Genomic DNA, 23,186 nt, shown 5'->3' on the forward strand with positions numbered 1-23,186 from the left:
AGAACTTTGCATTTGAGGGAGAAACTTTCATTTGAGATTTTTCTTGTTGCGGAGGTGCATGTGTGCAGGACAACAAACTGGGGAGCAGGTATTGTTTTAGTGCACTTTAATACATCTTACTCTTGGGCAAATGAAGAATAGCTGTTAATAATTCAACTCACAAGGTTGTAACCATATCTTTAACCGCAAAGATGGAATTTAATTCAAAATTCTTAACTACTTAGTTGACTTTCTATATTTAATAGATTTTAATACCAAATAAAACATTTCGAAAGGTCAAGAAAAGACAAGTTACAGTATTTGTAAAACATAATTTCAGCTCTCTAATCCATGACTTATTCACACAAAATGTCCTGATCTTCCCATGCAGACTCACACAGACCTGAATGTATACAAAGTATCTAAGCAGTGGAGAAGTACTAACAACCTGTGGTACTTTTTCATTTTTATGAAACTTGTTGCTAATGTTTTATTCTCCACGAGTCCACGTTATCCTTTTTCCCAGCAGACACCTGCTTCTTGTCCTTAATCAGCTCCTCCCGAGCCATCGGCTCGATGATGGCACCCAACTGGGTGACTACCTTGGGCGTGGTGATCTTTTTCACAGCGCGTTCCGTGAGCCAGGTGCGGCCCAGTGGAGAGCGGATGGTGCTCTCAAACTGCGCGTGGCTCTCAAAGGGGAAGGGCAGCAAGTTCACCTGGTGAGGGCTGATGGAACTGTTTCTCTTCTCTGAGATGATGACGCTGGGTAGATGTTGATCTTTCCTGGGCGGAGGCGGTGCTGTCTTAATCCTGAATCTCCTGCGTTTGTTACGAGACTGCTTGAGGCCTGTCCCTCCCCACTCGCCCCACCCAGGCAGTGTCAGGTCCACTACCTCAGGCTTCCCTGCATCCTCCTGCTTCCTCTTGTCCTTAAGGAAGTCTGAGATAACATCATCTCCAGCAAACGCCTCTTTAATGAGCGCCCTCTGGTCCAGCTTTTTATCTAAGTCCTCAGTGTCCTCAATGTTTGGAGCGAGTGGGACTTTGATGACTTTCGTCTCTTTGGTGAGAACTTCTTTCAGCTCAATCCCTCTCTTCCTTTTTCTGCTTTTGCCTGGCTGTGAAGTTGCAGAGAGCAGGTTTTCTGAGGCTGGAGGCTGCTGGGGCTGAACAGGTACTTTATCAGTGGCTGACTTCTCCTGACTGAGGAGCTCTGTGTCCTCCAGAGTCCTGATCCTCATCAACCCCTCCTCCAGCTGAGCTGAAGCGTCCGTGTGGCTCGTGTCTGCCATTACCTCTGCCTTCTTCACTTCAGCCTCCCGATGGCAGTCTGCTATTCCTCTGAAAAGGCTTGTGAACTCTGAAAGCTCCTCTTCCTCTTTATCTGAAGCATCTGGGTCCTCTGCTGCTGTTTCCTCATCCACCATCTCCACCTTGCCATCCACAGACATCACAGATACTGCATCAGCCTCCTGAGTCTGACGCAGCTTCCTCCTGCTGTCAAACTCTCTGAGGAGAGCATCCTCTTCTGTTTCCTTGACCTCTTCCTCCTCCTCCTCCTCTTCAGCTGGGTTTTCCACCACTGCAGGCAGCTCTGCTGTAAGATCCACAGTGTCACTTATCTCTTTCTCTGTGGGATCTTCAGAGAGCTTGCCTCTCATCCAGGGATTTGAAGAATCCAGTTCTTGCTCTGCATCATTTACAAAATCAGGCAATACCTCTGTATCGCCAGCTTCCTTCTCCTCCTCTTCCTCATTATTCAGCGAGGTCACCAGCTTCTGGGTCAGCTCTTTGTTCACCTCCAGCTGCTGCTGCATGGCTTTGCGTGCTCCCTCATCATATTTGGCCATGATGGCCTTCGACCTTGCCCACTTGCCGCTGTTCTGGTGCTTCAGCGACATCCTCTCCTGCATCCTGCCCAGCTCCATTTTATTCAGCTCCTCTAAGGCAGCAGCCGGGTCTGTCCTCACCATCTCGTCAAACTGCTTCAGGAACTCTTTACGCTTGGTCTTGTTGTGCACTTTGTGGTATTTCTTGCTCTTGATCTTTCTCTCTCTCCGGGCCTTAGCCTCGTAGTAGGACTGCAGAGCCCGTGCTTTCTGCAGCTCTGCTCGGCGGATCTTTGCCTCATCAAGGCTCATCGCCCTCATGGAAGCCTCCTCAGCAGGGGTCAGGATGGGGTCATTGATGGGCTGCTTGTTGGCGGACAGGAGGGCGAAGATCTCCTGCTCAAGTGGGGTTTGCACCTTCCAGCTGGTCACCACCCTCTCCATAGGTTTGGGGCCAGAGGGCTCCTGGTTCAGGGGGAAAACCAGCTGCTCAGCCCTCTGGTTCTGTTTGATAATCTCTCTCCACCGGGTCACCTCTGTGGCTGCCTTCTGAAAAGCCACATCTCTCTGGATCCTCTCCCTCTCCTGCTTGCTGAGAGGGCACTCAATGGTCTTCTTACTCTGCTGCAGATTCTTTAGCTGCTTCTTGGTCTTGGTTGGGACAGCTGGGGTTTTTTCCATGGTCCCGATGAGGTCCGACAGATCGACTTTGTCGCACTCTCCCTCCGCATTGACAGTAAACTCGGACATCTGGACGGCCGCCTCGGACCTCTCTCCCAGTTTTTTCTTCCTCTTACCATCGAGAGAGCAGATGGCTTCCAGTAGCTTTTGGCGTTTTCGTTCATCCTCGCCGCCGTCCTCGTCGCTCGTGATATTTTCATCCGCTTCATTTAAATCCTCGTCATCATCAGCGTACACCGCGTCCGGCCTCTCCGCTGCGTCCTCGGCGGTCGCTGCGGGACTCTTCTTTACACTCTTTTTACTCTCTTTCTTCTTAGAAACTTTAGCCATGCTGGAGTAAACACCGCCGGAGTGGAACCTTCACACGTGTGCCGTGAATGGGGCCGATGTCGTAAATTAGTCGCCGGATTGTGAGCAGCAATGTCGCAAAATATCCGCGACAGTAAATATATCTTTTTTTCTTCTCTCTTTATTGAAATAATAAAAAATACATTAAAACACTGCAGTATACATACAAACATTATAACAAGAATATAAATGCGAGGAGATAGGCCCTACCTATATATAATAATCACTGAAAATTACAAATAAATAGAAATGCGTAAAATAAAGACTTGTTTTTTAGTTTTATATTATACAACATGGTAACGCATTAAATTGGAATATTTGTGGTGACTTTCTACTAGAATACACGTTCTTTTATAATTAGAAACCAGACAAATAGCCTGTCAACAGCGTGGAGAGGTTCAGATAACTTTGATGAAATCATCTACTAATGTGAGAATCTTCATAAACACCTAACGTTGCTAAATGGTTTGAAAACTATGAATTGTTACAATTCAAAAGCAAGACATCTGATTCTTTAAGGTTTGTCAGTTTGGAGAAGGCAGTGAGGCGACGCAAACAGACGTCTCTTCAGAAGGGGGCAGTGTTGAAATCCAAGAATAAGCGGACCACATGTTTCCCAAAAATGTCTGAGATGTTAACTCTAAGTATGTATTAAAATGTACGGCTGCTGTTTGTGTATAATGTTAAGATATATATTTATTTTATGATCAAATGTATGATGTTCCCACATAGTCTAGTGCATACCTTTATTTATGTCTTGAAGATAGTTCATTCCAAGAAGGCTATTTTACTTTATACACTTTTGTCAGATTTGTCATTTAATTGGACCCCAACCAGAGGTTAAAATTGATATTTTTTATTTTGTAATTCTTTCCATTAATGTTTTGATTAGTTGTTTGTTCTTTACCTATTTTCTTGCTCTTTATGAAGTCTTTAATTGCACTTGTAACTTGCATCTTATTTATTTTTGTTTTTTGTTTTGTTTTTTACTTAGTCCAGGACTATATTTTTGTCCTAAAGGAGCTAGAAATGTTGGTTTTGTATAATGCAAAATAAATGAAAAAGTACAAAAACAAACAAACAAAAAAACAACCTTTATTTATTTCCTCTTCTAGTGCGCCCCATGCTGGCTGAAAGTACACGTGCATGTTGTGTGGTCTAGCAACATGTTTTGCTCCTTGTGAAATTGTCAGGCGTTTAAAACACAGACTGTGGTTTGGAATACTAGATGAAACATGTTATTATGTATCAATTCGTGTGTTGTCGCATTTAGGCGTGAATAATAATGAATATCTGCCTGTCACATGTTACAGTCATGTGACCTGTCATCATCAACGCTGCAGTTCATCATGGCGGCGTCTGTTTTCCACAGACTGAGAACTGGGTCCAAAATAGGTGTTCACACAGCACAGTATGACCAAGAAGGCAACCTCATCCAGGTAAAGAGCATTAAAGAGCAAAATTCCCAACAAAGCTTTTTCAGCAAAAATTTTAAATAACGTTATTTGTCAACATATAACACGGCGGCTGGTTAGCTAACGTTAACGGTTGACGCTAGCTTCTCACGAGCGCATTTACATTTTAATGTCATTTAACCGTTTAAACGTCATAATAGTGTGTTCAAAAACAGTTTAAAGGCAACGACATGACGACAGACGGAGTCTCCAGCGCACTGTTTGCCTCCTTTCTCAGACAGCTCAGTTCTCTGGGTCAGAAAACAGCGCCTCTGCAGCTGGCTGGGATTCAGCGTCTTGCTCGAGAGCACTTTAGCAGCCCGAGTGGAGACTTATCTTCTTAGAGGTGGATGATGATGATGTGTGTTTGGCTCCCAGGTGGAAACCCGAGAGGATGAAGAACAGAGCGTGAAGCTGGCGGAGATCCTGGAGCTTCTGCTGGCAGCGGGATACTTCAGAGCACGGATCAAAGGGTTGTCACCTTTTGATAAGGTAGTTCCATACATGACCTGTTCCTGGTCTCTCCACGCTGGTCCCACCCTGTTCTTGGGAAAACTCCATGATTCATACTTAAATGGGTACTTTTTGCTTGTCCAGTTGATGATGATACATGGTTCGCTAAAGGGTGATCTTAAGTACCGATCCATCTCATTCAGTGATTTCAGGTAGCATCGCAGGTACCTACACTGCCATTGATTTGTCACAACGGGAAACCTCCACCCTCACTCATCTTGTGTCCTCTTTTCTCGTCTTCAGGTGGTTGGTGGTATGACCTGGTGCATCACCACATGTAACTTTGACATAGATGTGGATCTTCTTTTCCAAGAAAACTCAACTATTGGCCAGAAAATGTTAGTGTTTTTTTTAGATGGCTCATGCTGTGTTATTTTGTGCTGTTCCAGATGTTGACGGTTGGGAGAGAAGCGTGGGGAAGTCTTTAGTCATCAGTCAGTGTTCCTAGATTGCTATGAGACATGTCCACTGGTGGAGGATTTTAAAGTTTCAGCAACCAAAGACAGGCTTAAGTAAAACATTCTCATATTGTCTATTTGTACAACCCACATCTACAAGCCACCCAATCAGATGCAGTGAACCAGCATGTAGGGATCTGTAGCTTATCTAGACATCAGACATTGTACAACCAAAACTGGGTTTATGTCCAGCTCGGTAGGGGTCAGACGACTTAATCAGTTATTACTTTTTGTAGTAAAATGTTTCTGACTTTTGGAGCAGCCTGAGCAAGTAGGTGGAAAGGGATCATTGATGAGGCTGCTGTATGTTTATTGTTTTGTTTAACTGGTTTTGGTTTTTGAGTACATTGGGGATTCATGGATATGACTTTTCATATTCTTACACTTTGTAACCAATTAGTTGTTTCAGTTATTTAGCATATACAGGTATGGTAATAATGTAATAACAAAAAGCATACATTTTGAAAATGTAATTTTAAAATCTCTATTCATTGTATCTCCAGAGTAAATCTTTAAGTAGATCTTAAAGGAATATTCTTTTTTTCAACCTTGATTTTATTTTCGTAGTTTTGGACTGTTCATTTTGATAACACTGTAGTAGCTGGAATCATTGAGAAAAGATCAATTCAGTCAGTGCTGAGTGCTTTCTTTCTGATTGCAGAGCTCTGACGGAGAAAATAGTGTCTGTGTTACCAAAGATGAAGTGTCCTCATCGTCTGGAGCCCCATCAAATCCAAGGGCTGGATTTTATCCACATTTTCCCAGTGATACAGGTGAGAGACTTCATCCTGAACTGAGACACAGACTGTATTAATATTCCGCATCAAATGTGGCCATTTGCATCTAACATTTATAAATAGTAACACTGGTAAAGTAAAAATAATTTACTTATGTGCTTTCTGTTTGGAGTTTGTCTTCAAAGTTGTATTTTTACTCTTATCGTTCGTCTGGCAAATTTGACTTTACTTACTGTAATACTTCAATATCAGCTAAGTGGTCTGTGGGGCAGGCAAAACTCTTCGCTCCTGAAACGCTTCCAGTGGAATTTTAAGCTGCACAGTAGATTGTTTTGGTTGTGTGGTTTTATTTTATTTAGACGTCACTTGGTAAAAAACTTGGTAGCCTATGTTACAAGTCGCAGACATGGATGTTTACAAGCACAGGCCAGGTAAAGTAACAGTGAACACACAGGGTGCAGATGTTTATTTCGGTTTTTTGATGGACTATAAGCCAGCATGCAGCGCCTGCTGCCATGATAACGGATTGTGGGTGGAAAACTCTGGGGAAAAAGAGTTCTTTTTTGTGCAAGTTTCTAAAACATACTGAGAAAGTCAGGCGAGCAGAGAGAGATTGAGAGAGGCGGGGCTAGTCAGTGTGTTTGCAGTGAGAGACCAGAGGTGTAGGTGTGTGTGTCTGACTGTGGCAGTGGTGCAAAGCAGATATATTTACAAATAACAATAATTAAAGCTGCAAGCAGCGTCTGGCAGGCCCTCTCACTTGTTGCGCGTTGAGATGTGAGGCGGCCACATTGCAGGTTCTGGAGCTCTTCTGGTGCGGCTGTGAAATTGCCATGCACTTTGGACGTTGCACTAAGGTATTATACGTCACTTCCTGTGTCCCCTTTGTGGTGTTGCAGAGCACTTGGCACTACGACTACAGGTGGATATTGGCGTGTAGATGGGGCGGGACAGTTATCAAGCACCCAAAGTTTGGTAGAGATTTGAGCACGTACAGTTAAGTTACAACGACTTCCTGTTTCACGTCGACGCATTGAACTGCGCCACACCACCAAGGATATGCCGTTGAAGGAGAACTTATGGGCTTTACAACATGACATCATCAATGTGTTAAGAGTTTTCTGAGATAGTTTTGAAGTACATATAGCCAACCTGCAAGAAGTAGTTCATCACAGCATAAACGTAGTCACTTCCTGTTGCCAGCAGGTGGCGCTGTGACTATGGGTGAATTTTGGCTTGTAGATGTGTTCAGGGCAGGACTCTTATTAAACATGTAAAGTTTGGTGCAGATGTGAGCATGTACAACTTCCCTCTTTCATGGCGAATCATCAATTTTGGACGCCACGCCACGCCACTTGCACGCAGTTCCACCAAAACTCACCGTTTGTACAACTTTTAATCATCAATGGGTTTAGAGTAGATATTGACAATCTGAGGTCGGTTGGAGTAATTCTCCAGGAGGGGTTTGTAAAAGTACGGAGCAACCGGGGTTCAAACCCACGGCCTTCTTGCTGTGAGGCGACAGTGCTAACTGCACTGCACCACCATAAATTTCAAAATGGCTGACTTCCTGTTGGGTTTAGGGCATCGCTCCAAGAGGCTTTTTGGTACGTCTGGACATGATACACGTGCCACAGAAATTTCATACATGTAGGTGAAACATTCAGCGGGGCTGCTTCGTTTAAGGTCATTTCCTGTTGCCAGCAGGTGTCGCTATGGCCTTGCGTGAATGTTGGCATGTGGATGTGTTCAGGCCGGAACTCTCATTATACATATCAAATTTAGTGTAGGGCCGAGTTCAGCACAGACAAAACGTAGGAAAACGTTTATTTTCAACGGAAACGATGGTTCCCTGAACACCCTGCTGTGTACACAACCACACTGCATTTTCCTGCAGTTTTAACACCGTTGTGTTTACAAACTTGTCACAGCTGATTGGGTAACACCTGAGACTCGCCCACCAAACCGCAGAAAACATACCTCGAAGCCCGTTGCAGAACGTTGCGCAAAGTTGCAAGGAAACACGTCATTCAATACGAAAATGTTGCAAACCAGTGCAAAACGTTTTGAGATTGAACTTGCCCCAGATGTGTGCATGTACACTAAAGTTACAACAACTTCCTCTTTCAGGGCAAATCATCGATTTTGGACGCCAGGCCATGGAGTCACGGAGTGTTCAGGGCAGGACTCTTATCAAACGTGTAAAATCTGGTACAGATGTGAGCATGTACAGTCAAGTTACAACAACTTCCTGTGTCATGGCGAAGAGTTAAAATTTTCCACATACGCCACCGCCACACCGTTGACTGCAAAGTCATGAGTTTTACAACATGGCTTCATCAATGCGTTATGGGTTTTCTGGGACAGTTCTGAAGATATGTCCAACCTGCTAGGAGTAGTACATTACAGCATAAAACGTGTCATTTCCTGTTGCCAGCAGGTGGCGCTGTGACTTTGAGTGAGTATTGGCATATGGATGTGTTCAGGACGGGACTTTTATAGTACATTTCCAATTTGGTACCAGATGTAAGCATGTTGACTGAAGTTACAACAACTTCCTGTTTTATGACAAATCATTGTCTTTTGACGTCACGCCATGTTCACGCCATACCACGAAAACTCACCATTTGTACAACTTTTAATCATCAATGGCTTTAGACCGCGCAACACAAATCTGAAGTCGGTCGGTTAAAGTGTTTTCTGGGACAGTATTGAAGTTGATATGGCTAACCTACTCTCAGTACCCAGGACCCATAAAACACGTAATTTTTCACCACTTCTGATGACGTCGCATTTTTCATGCTCGGGCCCTCATCATCCCTTCAGTTTCAATAGGGACCTCGCACGGTTCGTGCTCGGCTGGAAGATGGTTACCAGCTACCACCGCCGAATCAGTGTTTCAGTGAGAGCTGCGCTTAGCGTTCAGCGTTTCCTCCACACACACACGCCGTTACACCGAAGACAGCGCACTAGTCACAGCTCATCACTTAAACAAAATCTCAGAAGTGAAACCACGTCGGCAGATGCAAGACGCAAACCGCAAAAACTTCCTGGCTGTGTGGGCGGAGTCATATATTATGTTAGAAAAAATAAAAAGTTATGTCTGGTCAGGCTTTGTAAACAAGGAGTAGGTTGCCCACATGAGAGTAGCCTGAGTCAGACCCACTTATGTGTGTTCATCAGCATATGGAGGCTGTCATGTAAATCTGTTTGATAGAGGACAGTTCACAATTGGGCGGCTGTGGCTCAGGAGGTAGAGCGGGTTGGCGGAAGGTCGGCGGTTCAATCCCTGGCTCCCCCTGGTTGCGTGTCGTTGGGCAAGATACTGAACCCCGAATTGCCCCTGGCGGCTGTTCCGCCAGTGTATAAATGTGTGTGAATGTTAGTTTCCGTTTGAGCACTTAGGCTCAGTGTATGAATGTGTATGAATGCAGATGTACTGTAAAAGCGCTTTGAGTGGTCGAAAAGACTATACAAGTACGGAGCATTTACATTTACATTTACAATACATGTACTGCAGCAATGTGAATCGTCCCCTATTATTAAATAGTATTATAGTATTTCAATAACTAATTGTTGTGCTCAAATTGTAAAACACAGAAACAAAAAAACATGGAATTTGGTAAAAAATTTAACAGAATCTGGCAACAAATTAAAACCGATTTCATAGGGCTCTATCCATGGTCTTGTCGCCCGATATGTGAATGTAGCATAACTAGCAAGCTCAACATGGAGCTTTTTATATACAGTCTATGATCAAGAGGTAGTAACTTTAGCAGTAAAAATGTTGTAGAGGAAGGGAGAAAATATTGAGTCTAAACAGGCAAAATCCTAGGGGAAACACTGCTTGTGGAAGTTTGTGCTGTACGCCGTGCTTTCTCGTTCATTCTTCTATCTGATAAACTCTGTTGTGTCTCCTGCCAGTGGCTGGTGAAGCGAGCCATAGAGACCAGGGAGGAGATGGGTGACTATGTGAGAGCCTACTCCATTTCTCAGTTCCACAAGACCCACAGCCTTCCAGAGGTAATCATACAGTACCAGGAAATTCCTTACAACACATCAAATCCTGTCAAAACAATTAAATACTAAGTAAATATGATGGCATTGTATGTCACAGTAATGACTCATTCAGAACTATGATGAGATACTAAGTACTGATGTTCCAAGTCAGAATGCTGGGACACTAAGATGATATGAAATACTAAATCGGAATTACAAAATATTCCAAATTATGAGACAGTAAGAAATTAAAAATTGTGGCTTACTATAATTCTTTTGTTTCTTCTTGTGGAAACGGGTTTACATCACAAGGTACATTGCAGCAGAAAAAGGCACAGTTTTTCATGGTCAGCTTGAGTAAGAGATGATGCTGCGAAAGATTGTTTAACACACAAACCTCTGTCATTAATTTGTATTACACAAGTTTTCTGCCAAAGAACTGGTGTTCACCTGTGCTATAAAACCCTGTGGTGTAGGATGAAGAATTTGTCCAGATGAAAGACGAGGCTGTCAGGGCAGTTCTGGATGTATTGGTGAGTTTGCTGCACTACCCAGTATCACATACATCAAATAACTGACAAAGTAAAATAATATATGAATTATTTAGATAACTGTTTATACTGTATATTTAAAAACAACAAGAACAAACAGGTTATAGGTTATCATCATTTATTTATTTATGGGGGCGGCTGTGGCTCAGAAGTGGGTTGGCCGTTAATCGGAAGGGCGGCGGTTCAATCCCGGCTCCTCCAAGCTGCATGTCGAAGTGTCCTTGGGCAAGATACTGAACCCCGAGTTCCGCCAGTGTATGAATGTGCGTGAATAGTGAATGCAGATGTAGTGTAAAAGTGCTTTGAGTGGTTGAAAAGACTAGAAAGGCGCTATACAAATACGGAGCATTTACATTAAATAGAAATCCCTGTTCCCAGAATGAACACTTTGGTATTTTCCAGGAAGTGTACAAACCCCAGAGAAAGTACAGGAGGCAGAGAGATGCAGGGGAGCTGCTGGATGAGGAATCCAGGGTTCACTCCACTCTGCTGGAATATGGCAGGTAAGATGTCACATAAGGTGTGGGCGTGTGCTCTTTAACTGTAATTAAACTGGACCCTATTGAAGCCAAAGGAATTCTTTTTTTCTTTCTTTCTTTTTGCAAATGAAGCACATTTCGGCGGCTTAAACATGCTTGAACATTTAAAAAAACATTGCACAAAGTTCAAGTCCTGCGAATATTTACGTGTCATGAGCTAAATGGCTCCCTAGCGCCCCCCTAAAGATCAATGGTGGGGGCCTAATTCTTTGGAATGCGAAAATTTTTTGTGGCACATAAATCATGTCCAGACCAGTCCAGAAAAGCCTCTTGGAGTAATGCTCTAAAGCCAACAGCAAGTCGGCTGATTTGGATTGGTTTTTGGCGATTTACAGGTTACACACAGAAAATTGTTTTAACTAGGGTTGGGCTGTGGGTCGTGGGGGAATGTAATGTGTTCACTTGCATTTAGACTTCACTCATTAAAAAAACTTGGTACTCTATTACGTTACAAGTCGCGGACACAGTGGATATTTTACAAGCACGGACAAAGTAAAGCAACAGTGAACACACTACCGGCTCACCTGCTGCCATGATAACGGATCGCGGGTGGAAAGCTCCAGAAAAAAGACGAGTTATGGGTTTTTTTGGCAAGTCTGGCAACACTGTGTGACCCTTTAACTAATCAGCCCCCGCACCCCATTTCACCTATTGTACAATAAAAAAACACAATTATTGTAACTGGCCTAAACCAGATAAAAATCCAGTGTTTCATCACCACCTTTCACATTACATTTGGTCCAAGCATGCTGCAAAGCGGAGGAACTGCACCAGATTGCAAACCCTGTCATTTCTGATGTGTTCAGAACTGTTTATCAGTTTGCATATACTCAAAGAGGAAGCTGTTACAAAAGCTGCACCTGTCAACACTAGTTGTGACACAGCCTTTAATAAAGATGTGCTGCCATGCTAATGCAGACGTTTAAACATTTAAATTAAAGAACTTTTTAAAGATACAGTAAAGTGTCTCCAGTAATAATCAGACCTCGCTATTAACGGTTTTCAAAACAAGCTTTGGCTTTATGGAATCCCAGTTGGCATTTTTCTGACATTTGACATTTTATAGATATAAATACCGTATTGGTCCGAATATAAGACAGGTTTTTTATCCCTGGAAATTCGTCTTAAAAACTCACCTCGTCTTATTTTCGGGGTCTAGCACTTTAAATGTTAATATACACCACAACAACCGAGGGCGGCAAATATCGGCAAAGCACATGTTGACCTCCCAAATGAAGCCTGTCACCGTCCCACTGAAACATGGAGAGACACAGCAATTGTGTCGCACAAAGTGGCTAAAATTAGGTCAAGTTACCCAACAGCTGAGGAGTTACAATGCCAAATTTAAGAATTTAAGTTTTTTTTCACTGAGGTGGACAGCTTTAAGAGGTATTAGAAATACCATTAGACGGTTTATTTTCATTTATATTATGTTTTTCTTTTAATATCACAAGTCATTCTTTCAGAACTAACAGATCCACAGAGGATGCCATCTCCACTGCCCTCTAATCAGCCCTAACGCACCTTGAGAAAAACAGCACCTACATCAGAATGCTGTTTGTGGATTTCAGCTCAGTATTCAACACAATCTCCCCATGAAACTGATCAACAAACTCAGGACTCTGGGTTTAAACACAACACTCTGCAACTGGATATTGGACTTTCTCACAAACAGACCCCAGTCAGTTCGGATTGGCGGACTCACCTCCTCCACTCTAGTGCTCAGCCCCCTCCTGTTCACGCTGGACACCCACGACTGCATCCCCTGACATGGAGACTCTGTTGTGAAGTTTGCAGACAAACACCACCATCATCGGCCCGATTTCAAACAATGAGACTTCATATCGGGAGGAAATTCAAAATCTTGTAGAGTGGTGCTCAGAGAACAACCTACTGCTCAACATCAGCAAAACTAAGGAGCTGATCATTGATTTCAGGAAAAAGGAGATAAAGACACACACTCCTGTCTACATCAGTGGAGTTGAGGTGGAGCAGGTGAACAGTTTCAGGTTCCTGGGAATCAGCATCACAGAGAACCTGACGTGGTCGTCTCACATCTCCACGCTGGTGAAGAAAGCTCAGAAATGACTGGATTTCTTGAGGAAGCTTAACTGTGCTTTCAGACCAAAAGCCATGTGAGCGTTCGGGGCGGTGAGTTTACATACAAAGTCAATGCAAAGACACGTAGAGCTGCGATTTCCTGTCGGGCGGCGCTAAGTAACGTGAAGGGGGCTGTGCCAGCGAAGCGAAGGCCTTTGCATGAGTTGAAAATTTCCAACTCGAGCGAATTTTCGTGGGTTCTAATCGCCTTCTCACTTGCAGCGAATGTACTTACGCGAGGAAAGCGTCACGAGGATTAAATACGCGTTTGGTCTGAAAGCACCATTAGAAGGCCAAATTCCCACACCAAGCTCTTGTCAGCTTTTACAGAGGAGCAACAGAAAGCATCCTGACTGGAAACATCACTAACATGGGATGTGCACGGCCCAGGACCGGAGAGTTCTGCAGCGGGTGATTAAAACACTCAGAAGATCAACAGAAGATCCCGAGCATCAGTGATATCAGTGAGGTGAGGTGCCTGCAGAGCCCAAAGGATACTAAAGGACAGTACCCAGCCAGCCACAGCCTGTTCACCCTGCTGCCTTCTGGGAAGAGAGAGAGAAGTTTCTGCTGCCGCACCACCAGACTGCAGAGCAGCTTTTCCCCACCAAGCTATCAGACTCTTAAGCTCAAATTCATCCTCAGCACTGCTCCACTGATGATAGTTTATTTCTGTTTACCATTTTTCATAATTGTTTTTATATTAATGTATGTTGTCTGCTGTGTAGCAGAAGGGAGTTACAAAGCTAAATTTTTCTCTATAACTTGTGATATTGTGACAGTAAACCTACCTACCTATTTACAAATGTGATTACTTGTACATCTTAATTAGCGGTAATTTAAATGTGACCATTTCATTTAAAATTTTTTAATTATTTTCATTATTTAAGAGGTTAAAAACACAGGCTGCCTTGTTTTATTTTATTCAATGTGTTTTTATTTGAATTATTTTCAAATGAAAATATTATCTTTATAAAAACAAAATTTGGTCTTCAAAAAGTATTTTTCCAAAAAATACTCTTGAGGTCATCTTATAATCAGGGTCGTCTTAAATTAGGACCAATACAGTAATTAGATGCCCGGCATCCAACAGGAAGTCGGCCATTTTTGGCGATTTACACACTTTCTACTTTAATAAACTCCTCCTAGGGAATTAGTCTGATCGACTTCAAATATTCGCTGTGCAGTCTAAATGTATTGACAATTAAAAGTTGTACAAACGGTTATTATCAGTCGACCAGTTTGCACGTAGCGTGTTGTCAAAAATCGTTGATTAGTTATGAAATAGGAAGTTGTTATAACTTCAGTCTACATGCTCACATCTGCATCAGATTTGATATGTACTATAAGAGTTCTGCCCTGAACACATCCATATGCCAATACTCACTCAAAGTCACAGCGCCACCTGCTGGCAACAGGAAATAACACGTTTTATGCTGTAATGTACTACTCCTAGCAGGTTGGACATATAAACTTCAGAACTGTCCAGAAAACCCATAATGCATTGATGAAGCCATGTTGTAAAACTCGTGACTTTGCAGTCAACGGTGTGGCGGTGGCGTATGTGGCAAATTTTAACTCTTCGCCATGACACAGGAAGTTGTAACTTGACTGTACATGCTCACATCTGTACCAGATTTTACACGTTTGATAAGAGTCCTGCTCTGAACACATGTACAAGACAACATTCACTTATAGCCATAGCGCTACCTACTAGCAATAGGAAGTGACCTTCAACGAAGGCTGCGAATGCAGCCCTCGCAGCACGTTTCTGTGGCACGTGTATCATGTCCAGATGTACCAAAAAGACTCCTGGAGTGATGCTCTAAACCCAACAGGAAGTCAGCCATTTTTAATTTTATGGTAATTTTTGGATGATTTACACACTGCGTACTTTTAACAAACTCCTCCTAGAGAATTAGTCTGACCGACTTTCGCTGTCTAGTGTAATCGCACTGATTATTAAAAGTTGGACAACTGGTGAATTTTCATGAAACGGCGTGCCCGTGCCGTGGCGTCTAAAATTGATGATTCGCCATGAAAGAGGAAGTTGTGGTAACAGTGTACATGCTCACATCTGCACCAAACTTTACGTGGTTGATAACAGTCATGCCACGAACACATCTTCATGCCAAATTTCAGTTATAGTCATAGCACTAAGTGCTGTGTAGCGCCACAAAGAGGACACAGGAAGTGATGATTAATACCTTTTGTGCAGCGTCCAAAGCAAATTCACAGTCGCAAAGAGCTCCAGAATCTGCAACACGGCTCACACTCACACACACACACGTTACATGTGCGAGGGCCCGCCCAATGCTGCTTGCAGCTTTAATTGGCATAATAATTGATAATAACTGTTAGTTGCAGCCCTAGAAAATGTATTGTTTTGTAATTTGTATGAACCAACTCTTTAAAGTATCTAGCTTTTTTTATATTTGGCTGCAGACTCCACTGTCCAGGATCACGATTTCTGTATTTAATTCATCTCATGGCTTAAGTCTAACATTTCCCTTTCCCTCTGTACTAGAATGTCATATTTCCTGGTGTAAGTACCAAATGAAAGTGTGCAGCTTTCTTTTCTGCTGTTTTGTGGTTGAACGTGTTGGTCAGAGAATGCAAACAGTACTCACATATTTTGAGCATGATGGATGCAAACTGTGGTGCAGCTTTGATACAGTTATTTATTTATTCAGACAGTCCTGCTCTGAAGGGACTATTTATTGTCATGCTAGATAACTACCATTTGATGTTGTATGTGGCATTGTGTGTTTGAAAAATCCCTTTTGGGGGGAATGGTTTTATATGCACGCCTTAGTTGTGTCACAGAGTTGTTGTTTTTCCTCCCTCTAGGCGATATGGATTCAGCAAACAATCCAAACCAGACAAGGTAGGTGTTTCAATGATTTGGTTTTACAAATGAACAGGTATATGTTACTCAGAGAGTGGTTTTACAGAGAGCGTTTAATCTCCTTTACACTTATTATGTCAGGGTTCTGTGGGTGGCAGAGGAGATGAGCCCAAACGCAAGACACTGGAGCAGTGATACAATTCAGGGTATTTAATCCAAATGAAAAACAGGTTGACAGGCAGTAGACAGGAAAATCCAACAGGCTGACAGAACACTCTTCCACATGAACATGACTGAGTGAAACACACTACAATGACTGCACACAGACTGAGGAAACAAACAAGTATATATGCACACATGGGTTAAGGAGCTTGGAGGGTGCAACACAGGTGACCAGGATCAGGTTAACGAGGCAGGCAGAGAGACAGTTAACCCAGAACACACAAGTACACACTAAGACATGAACTGAGACACAGAACTAGGACACAGGGCTGAGATGCAGAGCTAAACCTAAGAGACAAGACAGATACTAAGTAAACTTAAAGATGCGGGTGAATAACATAATAAACAAGGCTACACAGAACCAGTAAATGAACAAGGGAATACACAAGACTAAACAGAGAACACAAGACCAGGAACCAAAACCACAAACAGAAAACATGGACAAACTGCTAAAGTTTAAACTAAACAGGACAACGGGGAGTTTAACGCAAGGCAGGGACCGAACTAATAACACAGAGTGGCTAAGGACGACACTGACACTGACAAACTCAACCACAGACTAAGATAACTGAACAAAACAGATGATAATAACCAAACGGATAACAAACAGGCAGAGCTCACAATGACATTAACAGACTGGACACAGGACAACAGACAGGACTGAACCCTAAAACACAACATACTAAATAACAGATACCTGACTGATCAGATATAACAAAAACTCACAGAGGGCTAAACTTAAACATGGCCCACAGGCAGAATGTGACATATTAGGCCCACACAGTAAGAAACACTGCTGTATGCTTCTCCTATATGCGAACACAGACTGACAAATTGACGTTAAAGGGGAACTCCACAGATTTTCCACATCAGAGTGTATTTCCAGGTGTTGGGGAGTAGTTCTGCATATGTGAAAAAGTTGTATAAAGCCGTGTTTAACTCCAGGATGAGCTGTGTGAAGTCTGATAAATGTCCTCAATTGGTGCCACTTGATTTGGAATCTGTTGGCGCTGAAGACTACAAGTTAGAAAATGAAAGAAACCTGGGGCTGGAGCGTTTTAAAGACGTGAGCTTACAGGACCTCTGTAGCCCATCCACATCTCTGCTTGACCGTTGCAGCTCAAGGCTATATTAGCCGCTTCTAGCATGACGGAGGATTCTCTGAACTATTGCATTGTGGGTAATATAGGTGCCAGGTTTTTACAAGGAAGAAGAATGCAATATCTTGATAGCTCTGGTTGTGCTGCATTGATTTTGACACTTTTAAAATAGTCCATTGTGATCCTGACAGTGTTATAGAAGTGCAATGCTAAATATTTGCCTAGAGTGGAAGTTAGATTGTAGAGTTGCTCTTTATGTCTGCGTCAGGCCAGCATTTACTGCTCTTTTTCTCGAGCTTCTATGTCCTGTCTCCCTTCTAGGTGGATGAAAGGAAGGCTTCGCTGGCCAGTGGCTGTCAAGCAGCGCCCCCTGGGATGGCGGAGGTATCAGAGGAAGTTGACCTGCAGGCAGCGGAGGAGGTGAGCACTATTAAACAGTGAGTGCATTATACAGGAAAGGGAAATTAGATGGCCTATTAGAAATACAGTCAAGCCTCTTTGAGGCACTGTGGATGAGATTGTGCTCTGCAAATAAACTTGAACATACTGCCTTAAAATGTGATGTAACATTTGGTGGTGGTTTTCTTTTTTGTTAGATGCGAATCAAAACCCTGATGACCAGCATGGCTGCCATGGCAAATGAAGAGGTAGGCAAATGCCTGTTTTCTGTCTCGTTCACTTTTTCTGCACATGTGAACTGCAGAATTGAATCGCCACATTACTCCCCTGCTTATCTACCTGCTTGGGTTCACAAGTTCACAAACGTGTGTGTGTGTGTGTGTGTGTGTGTGTGTGTGTGTATTGTACCACTGCATTCATTGTCAACTGAGTAACTAAATGGATACAATAAACTAAATGGGAATTTTACTCTTAAGTCTGGTTTTGACTGGAGTTTGTCTTCGTGCAGGGGAAGCTGACAGCAAGTGCAGTGGGTCAGATAGTGGGATTGCAGTCTGAGGAGATCAAACAGATTGCCTCAGAGTACGCTGAAAAGGTGAGCAACTAACAGTGAAAATAATGATATACCATATTATAATAATAATAATTAAAGCTGCAAGCAGCGTTGAGCGGGCCCCCTTGCGTGCCTCAGGTGAAGCGACAGCTGGGACTCTTGCATTGCACTCCAGCTGAAAGGGCTCTGGAGTTATTGATGCAAAAATCAGACAGGTGACGTGTACAAAATATCTTACAAAGTTTGGTTGAGTTGTCAGTTATTCAATTCAAAGTTGCTGACTTCCGGTTGGGTTTAGGGTAGAACTCTCAAAAAACAGCTTCCTGTTTAATTGCGAATAATTACTCACCAAGGCAACAGCATTTGACAAGAACTTTGAGATGGATGTGGTCAACCTGCTATGAGGAGCATGAATGCCTCACTATGGACATTCTTGTCAGCTAAGGTGCTATGTGGGGTAAAAATATGAAAGAGGCATAAGAAATAAATTGTAAAATGTGTCCTTTCCAGATGCCAGTAAGTGCCAATATCACTATGATCGTATATTGACATTTAGGTCTCTAAGAGGTTTACTTGTGAATTTTGGGACATATCTGACCATGTCTAGTCCATTTACATGCAGCTTCCTTTTTCATGCCATAACATCAATTCAATGGCACGCCATGGAACCACCGTTTGACAAATCAAAAAAGCTTCGCAATTTAACATCGCAAGGCTGTTAAGATGGCGCTACCCACATTTGAGGTTGATGGGGTTAAAGCTTTAGGAGGAGTTTGTTAAAGTACGGAGGGTGTAAACGGGTTGAAATTTCGTAAATAATTCTGAATGGCCACAACCACACCCCCAAACCATATCAGCCAATTCAAAACAACCGTTTTGACAAGCATGCAAAGTCTCGTGAGGGTTTGACTATCCATGGCCATATGATATGCTAAAAAGGCTTTAGGGGGCGCTATGGAGCCAACATGCAACCCTCAGTCTTAAAAATGACATCAGATCTAAACATTACAAGTTCGAATCTAGCTGCAAAGTTTTGTGGCTTTTTGAACATTTTAAAAGCCTCAAATATCTGTTTAAAAAATTGAAAATGACACAGGAAGTGCAAAATGCATCACTTCCTGTTAAGCAAAATCTCATTAAAAAAAAAGCAGAAAGGTGGTGAGAGCAATAATCCCACCTCATCTCATGAAGATCAAAGAAACTTTTCCAAAACATGGTGTTTGTTTAGGGGTGCTATTGAGCCCCCTGGCCACGTCCGACTCCAATCACTGAAGAACATTGGATTTCCCACCAGACCTGAGGTGTTTGCAAATTTTCTTGAAGATTCGAGTATCCTAAGGCCTTAAAAAATGAGTTCATCGGGGAGAAAAAAAAATTATCCGAGCTAAAACAATAGGTTCCTTGCATTTCGTGCCTAGGACACCATTGGCACCCTGGCACTTTCGGGCTCGGGCCCTAATTATAATCTCACTCTTTTCCTGCTTCCAACTCATCAGCTGACTTATTTCAGATAACCAAGATCTACAAATCACAAATTCCAAAAATGAGTGTAGACTGGGACTGATGTTGGTCAAAAGATGTCATACATCATCTGGTGATAATCTATGTTTTATATTTGCTTTATGAAAAGAAAGACTTTAAGAAAGTCATTTCAACTATAAGCAATACAAGGCTTCACTGAAGATGCTGATATATCGTGCTGACTCATGGTATCATGCTGACTTTTGGATTTCACATTAAGATATTATAATGTAAATGCTCTGTATTTGTGTAGCGCCTTTCTAGTCTTTGCGACCACTCAAAGCGCTTTTATCCTACATTGCGTTCACCATTCACACGCATTCATATACTGAGCCTAAGTTCTCAAACAGAAACTAACATTCATACACTGGTGGAATAACAAGGGGCAATTCAGGGTTCAGTGTCTTGCCCAAGGACACTTTGACATGCAGCCTGTAGGAGCCAAGACTTGAACTGCTGATCTTTCGATTAACGGGCAACCCGCTTTTCTCTAAACCCTGTCCTCGCATTCAAACAGCCCCTGCTTGCTCTTAAGTCTGCTCCGCTTCTGCTCAGACTGACTGCAATCAGGTAAGTTGTTACTTGCACAGATTTTGAGCTTCAGGGCAGTTATTACCTACACCAGTGCCTTACTTTTTACTATAATGGCTACATGCTGTGTAAAATTAACTGTACAGCACACCGGCCTAACATTGGGTTGTTGGAGGAGAAAACGACATTACCTTCGTGACTCCTTCGCCGCCAAAGTCAAGGACCTCCAGAAAGTGTTTATATGAATGGTGATAGTACTTCCTTCAAAATAAATTTATCTTATTTGCAGTACAAGAATACATCCATGATGACTTCTGGTATGGCGCAGAGGCAAGCAGCATCCTAAGTAAGGAGCTCCCAGATGGTTTATTTTCCCCCTTGTAAAAAATACTTGGTATCACGGTAGATAGGTGCACGGTAGATTATGGTAGCATGAAAGGGGGAAACTGCAACAATCCTGCAGGATAAACGATAAATCAGCGAGCGAAGCTGAGGATACCTACATCTGTGTTAGCAAATTGGCAGAGAACGAGGCTATGGAAGCTATTCAAGCTAACATCATTGAGATAAAGGCAGTTCATTCAGACCTAAAAAAAAAAGGATTTTACCAACACCATGGGACCACTAAAGAGGGAATTAACAGACTTCATCATCAATGACTCATCAATGAAATATCGGACAGAGTGGAGGAAATGAAGAAGAGAGTAGCCGACATGGAGGAATCAGTATCAGAAATACTTTACTGATCCCCGAGGGGAAATTCTGTGTCACAGTTGCACACATTGCACAAAAGGCAAAAGAAATATAAATAAAGATAGTGGAATAGAGATATCTAGTATAGAGATATAAATATAAATATCAAAGTAAAATATAAAATAATGTAAATCTAAAGGAGTGTGGATATGTACAATGTTTACATAGTTAAAAGAATTGTTATGGAACAGTATTTACATGACTAAGAAATTGTTATGGTGAAGAGTAATAATGAATAAATAGTAGCAGCTGAATTGCAGCAGATAGTATTGCACATTAAGTAATTAAGCATATGTTATTGCACAAAACAGATGATAATGTCCAGTTTAAAACTAACTAAGTGTCCGTGTGTCAGACACTTAGAGGGAGGAGTTATAAAGTTTGATGGCCACAGGCAGGAACTGTCTCGCTCTGCAGTGCATTTTGGGGGAATAAGTCTTGCACTGAAAGTGCTCCTGTGTTTGTGCAGCACGTCACGGAGTGGGTGGGAGACATTGTCCAAGATGGTGTGTAGCTTAGACAGCATCCTCCTCTCTGACACCACCGACAGAGAGTCCAGCTCCACCCCCACAACGTCATTGGCCTTGCGGATCAGTTTGTTGAGCCTATTGGCGTCCGCTACCCTCAACCTGCTGCCCCAGCATGCAACAGCAAACAGGATAGCACTGGCCACCACAGACTCATAAAACATCCTCAGCATCGTCCTGCAGATGTTGAAGGACCTCAGCCTCCTCAGAAAATAGAGATGGCTTTGGCCCTTCCTGTAGAGGGCTTCAGTGTTCTTGGCAGAGTCCAGTTTATTGTCAATGTGTACTCCCAGGTATTTGTAGTCCTCCACAATGTCCACAGGGACCCCCTGGATGGAAACAGGGGTCACTGGTGCCTTGGCGTCGTGGTCTATGCACGTAGACAGGCATTTATACTTGTGCGTTGGTGTATCTGTCATTCTGCAATTACACCCCCAAACGCTAGTCGGCAGTAGCGCTACAGCGTCCACTGTGTTGACTTTTGCCGGCCAAACAGGCTAACTTCTGGTTTAGTGCTCTGCTACCGTGAATTAGGGTAAAATTGTATATGTAAGTTGGTGTAGCCTTTTCAAATGTTGTCGACCGTATGGCTCACATTCTGATAGTAAAATGAGTCATTTCGTTCGGGTTGTGACGCAACAAATATGTTGATCCACATGTTACAGCTGCCGTTTTGGACGCTATGTAAAGTTACTACAAAGCACAGGGTACTTCCGGTTGGCTCAGAGGCATTGCGAGACTACCCAGCCGACCAGTCAGTGCTTACGGTCCACGTCGACTCGACGTGTAATTACATTTTTGAGGAGGTGCACGTCAGGCGACAGTATTATGGGGCTAAGTTAAAAGTTAGAAATAAGACGACGAACGACGGAGCAACTGCAACAGGCTGCATGCCCGTTGGCGCAAGCGCACAAGACATTCAATTCAATTTTCAATTCAATTTTATTTATAGCGCCAAGTCACAACAACAGTTATCTCACAGCGCTTTTCATAAAAGAGCAGGTCTAGACCGTACTCTGTGATGATATTTACAGAAGCCCAACAGTTCCCACCAAGAGCAAGCACTAGGCGACAGAGGCAAGGAAAAACTTCCTTTTAAGAGGCAGAAACTTCGAGCAGAACCATGGCTCAGGGTGGGCGGCCATCTGCCTCGACCGGTTGGGGTGAAGGAGAGAGAGAGGGAGAGGGGGAGAGAGAGAGAGAGAGAGGGGAGGGAGGCAGCCTACACAATATACACAGAGGTACAGACAGTGAAGGTGATGTTGCTATAGACTAAATGAAAAATGGTACAGATATTTATAATAGTGTTAATGGTAACAATCGTAATGTTAATGATTATAATAACAATAATAACAATAAGACTAGCAACAATAGTCGTTGCAGCAGAGGGTGTCGAGCAGGAACACGGGGGCAGCAGGTGACCCACAACCACAGATCCAGACTCCACAGCTCCAGAGCCAGAAAACCTGCAGGAAGTGATAGGAGAGAGGAGAGAGACGAGAAAGCACAAGACTACCAGAAAGGGGAGAAGTTGTGTTAGT

General features: G+C 42.9%; 2 protein-coding genes across 2 annotated transcripts in view; one reads left to right on the plus strand and one right to left on the minus strand.

The window, feature by feature from the left end:
* Positions 1 to 91: 91 nt before the first annotated feature.
* Positions 92 to 2,894, minus strand: si:dkey-251i10.3 (uncharacterized protein LOC553498 homolog). Its single transcript, XM_046054958.1, has one exon. It carries the CDS (start codon positions 2,820 to 2,822, stop codon positions 462 to 464), a length of 2,361 nt encoding a protein of 786 aa, XP_045910914.1. The 5' UTR covers positions 2,823 to 2,894; the 3' UTR covers positions 92 to 461.
* A 1,195-nt stretch (positions 2,895 to 4,089) lies between these two features.
* The window catches only part of ccdc93 (coiled-coil domain containing 93), a 31,442-nt gene continuing 12,345 nt past the window's right edge, over positions 4,090 to 23,186 (plus strand). Inside the window, exons 1-11 of the mRNA XM_046054100.1 lie at positions 4,090 to 4,279; positions 4,673 to 4,786; positions 5,051 to 5,145; positions 5,927 to 6,038; positions 9,927 to 10,025; positions 10,478 to 10,534; positions 10,955 to 11,055; positions 16,042 to 16,078; positions 17,683 to 17,781; positions 17,958 to 18,008; positions 18,269 to 18,355. Of these exons, the coding sequence (XP_045910056.1) occupies positions 4,145 to 4,279; positions 4,673 to 4,786; positions 5,051 to 5,145; positions 5,927 to 6,038; positions 9,927 to 10,025; positions 10,478 to 10,534; positions 10,955 to 11,055; positions 16,042 to 16,078; positions 17,683 to 17,781; positions 17,958 to 18,008; positions 18,269 to 18,355 (987 nt within the window). The 5' untranslated portion in view covers positions 4,090 to 4,144. The remainder of the gene's footprint in view (positions 4,280 to 4,672; positions 4,787 to 5,050; positions 5,146 to 5,926; positions 6,039 to 9,926; positions 10,026 to 10,477; positions 10,535 to 10,954; positions 11,056 to 16,041; positions 16,079 to 17,682; positions 17,782 to 17,957; positions 18,009 to 18,268; positions 18,356 to 23,186) is intronic.

This window comes from Micropterus dolomieu, linkage group LG07 (assembly GCF_021292245.1).
Source record: "Micropterus dolomieu isolate WLL.071019.BEF.003 ecotype Adirondacks linkage group LG07, ASM2129224v1, whole genome shotgun sequence".
NCBI classification, from domain to species: domain Eukaryota; kingdom Metazoa; phylum Chordata; class Actinopteri; order Centrarchiformes; family Centrarchidae; genus Micropterus; species Micropterus dolomieu.

What these genes read in the sequence shown, in the direction of transcription:
- si:dkey-251i10.3 (XM_046054958.1), bottom strand. Translation starts at nt 2,822, where the DNA reads ATGGCTAAAGTTTCTAAGAAGAAAGAGAGTAAAAAGAGTGTAAAGAAG.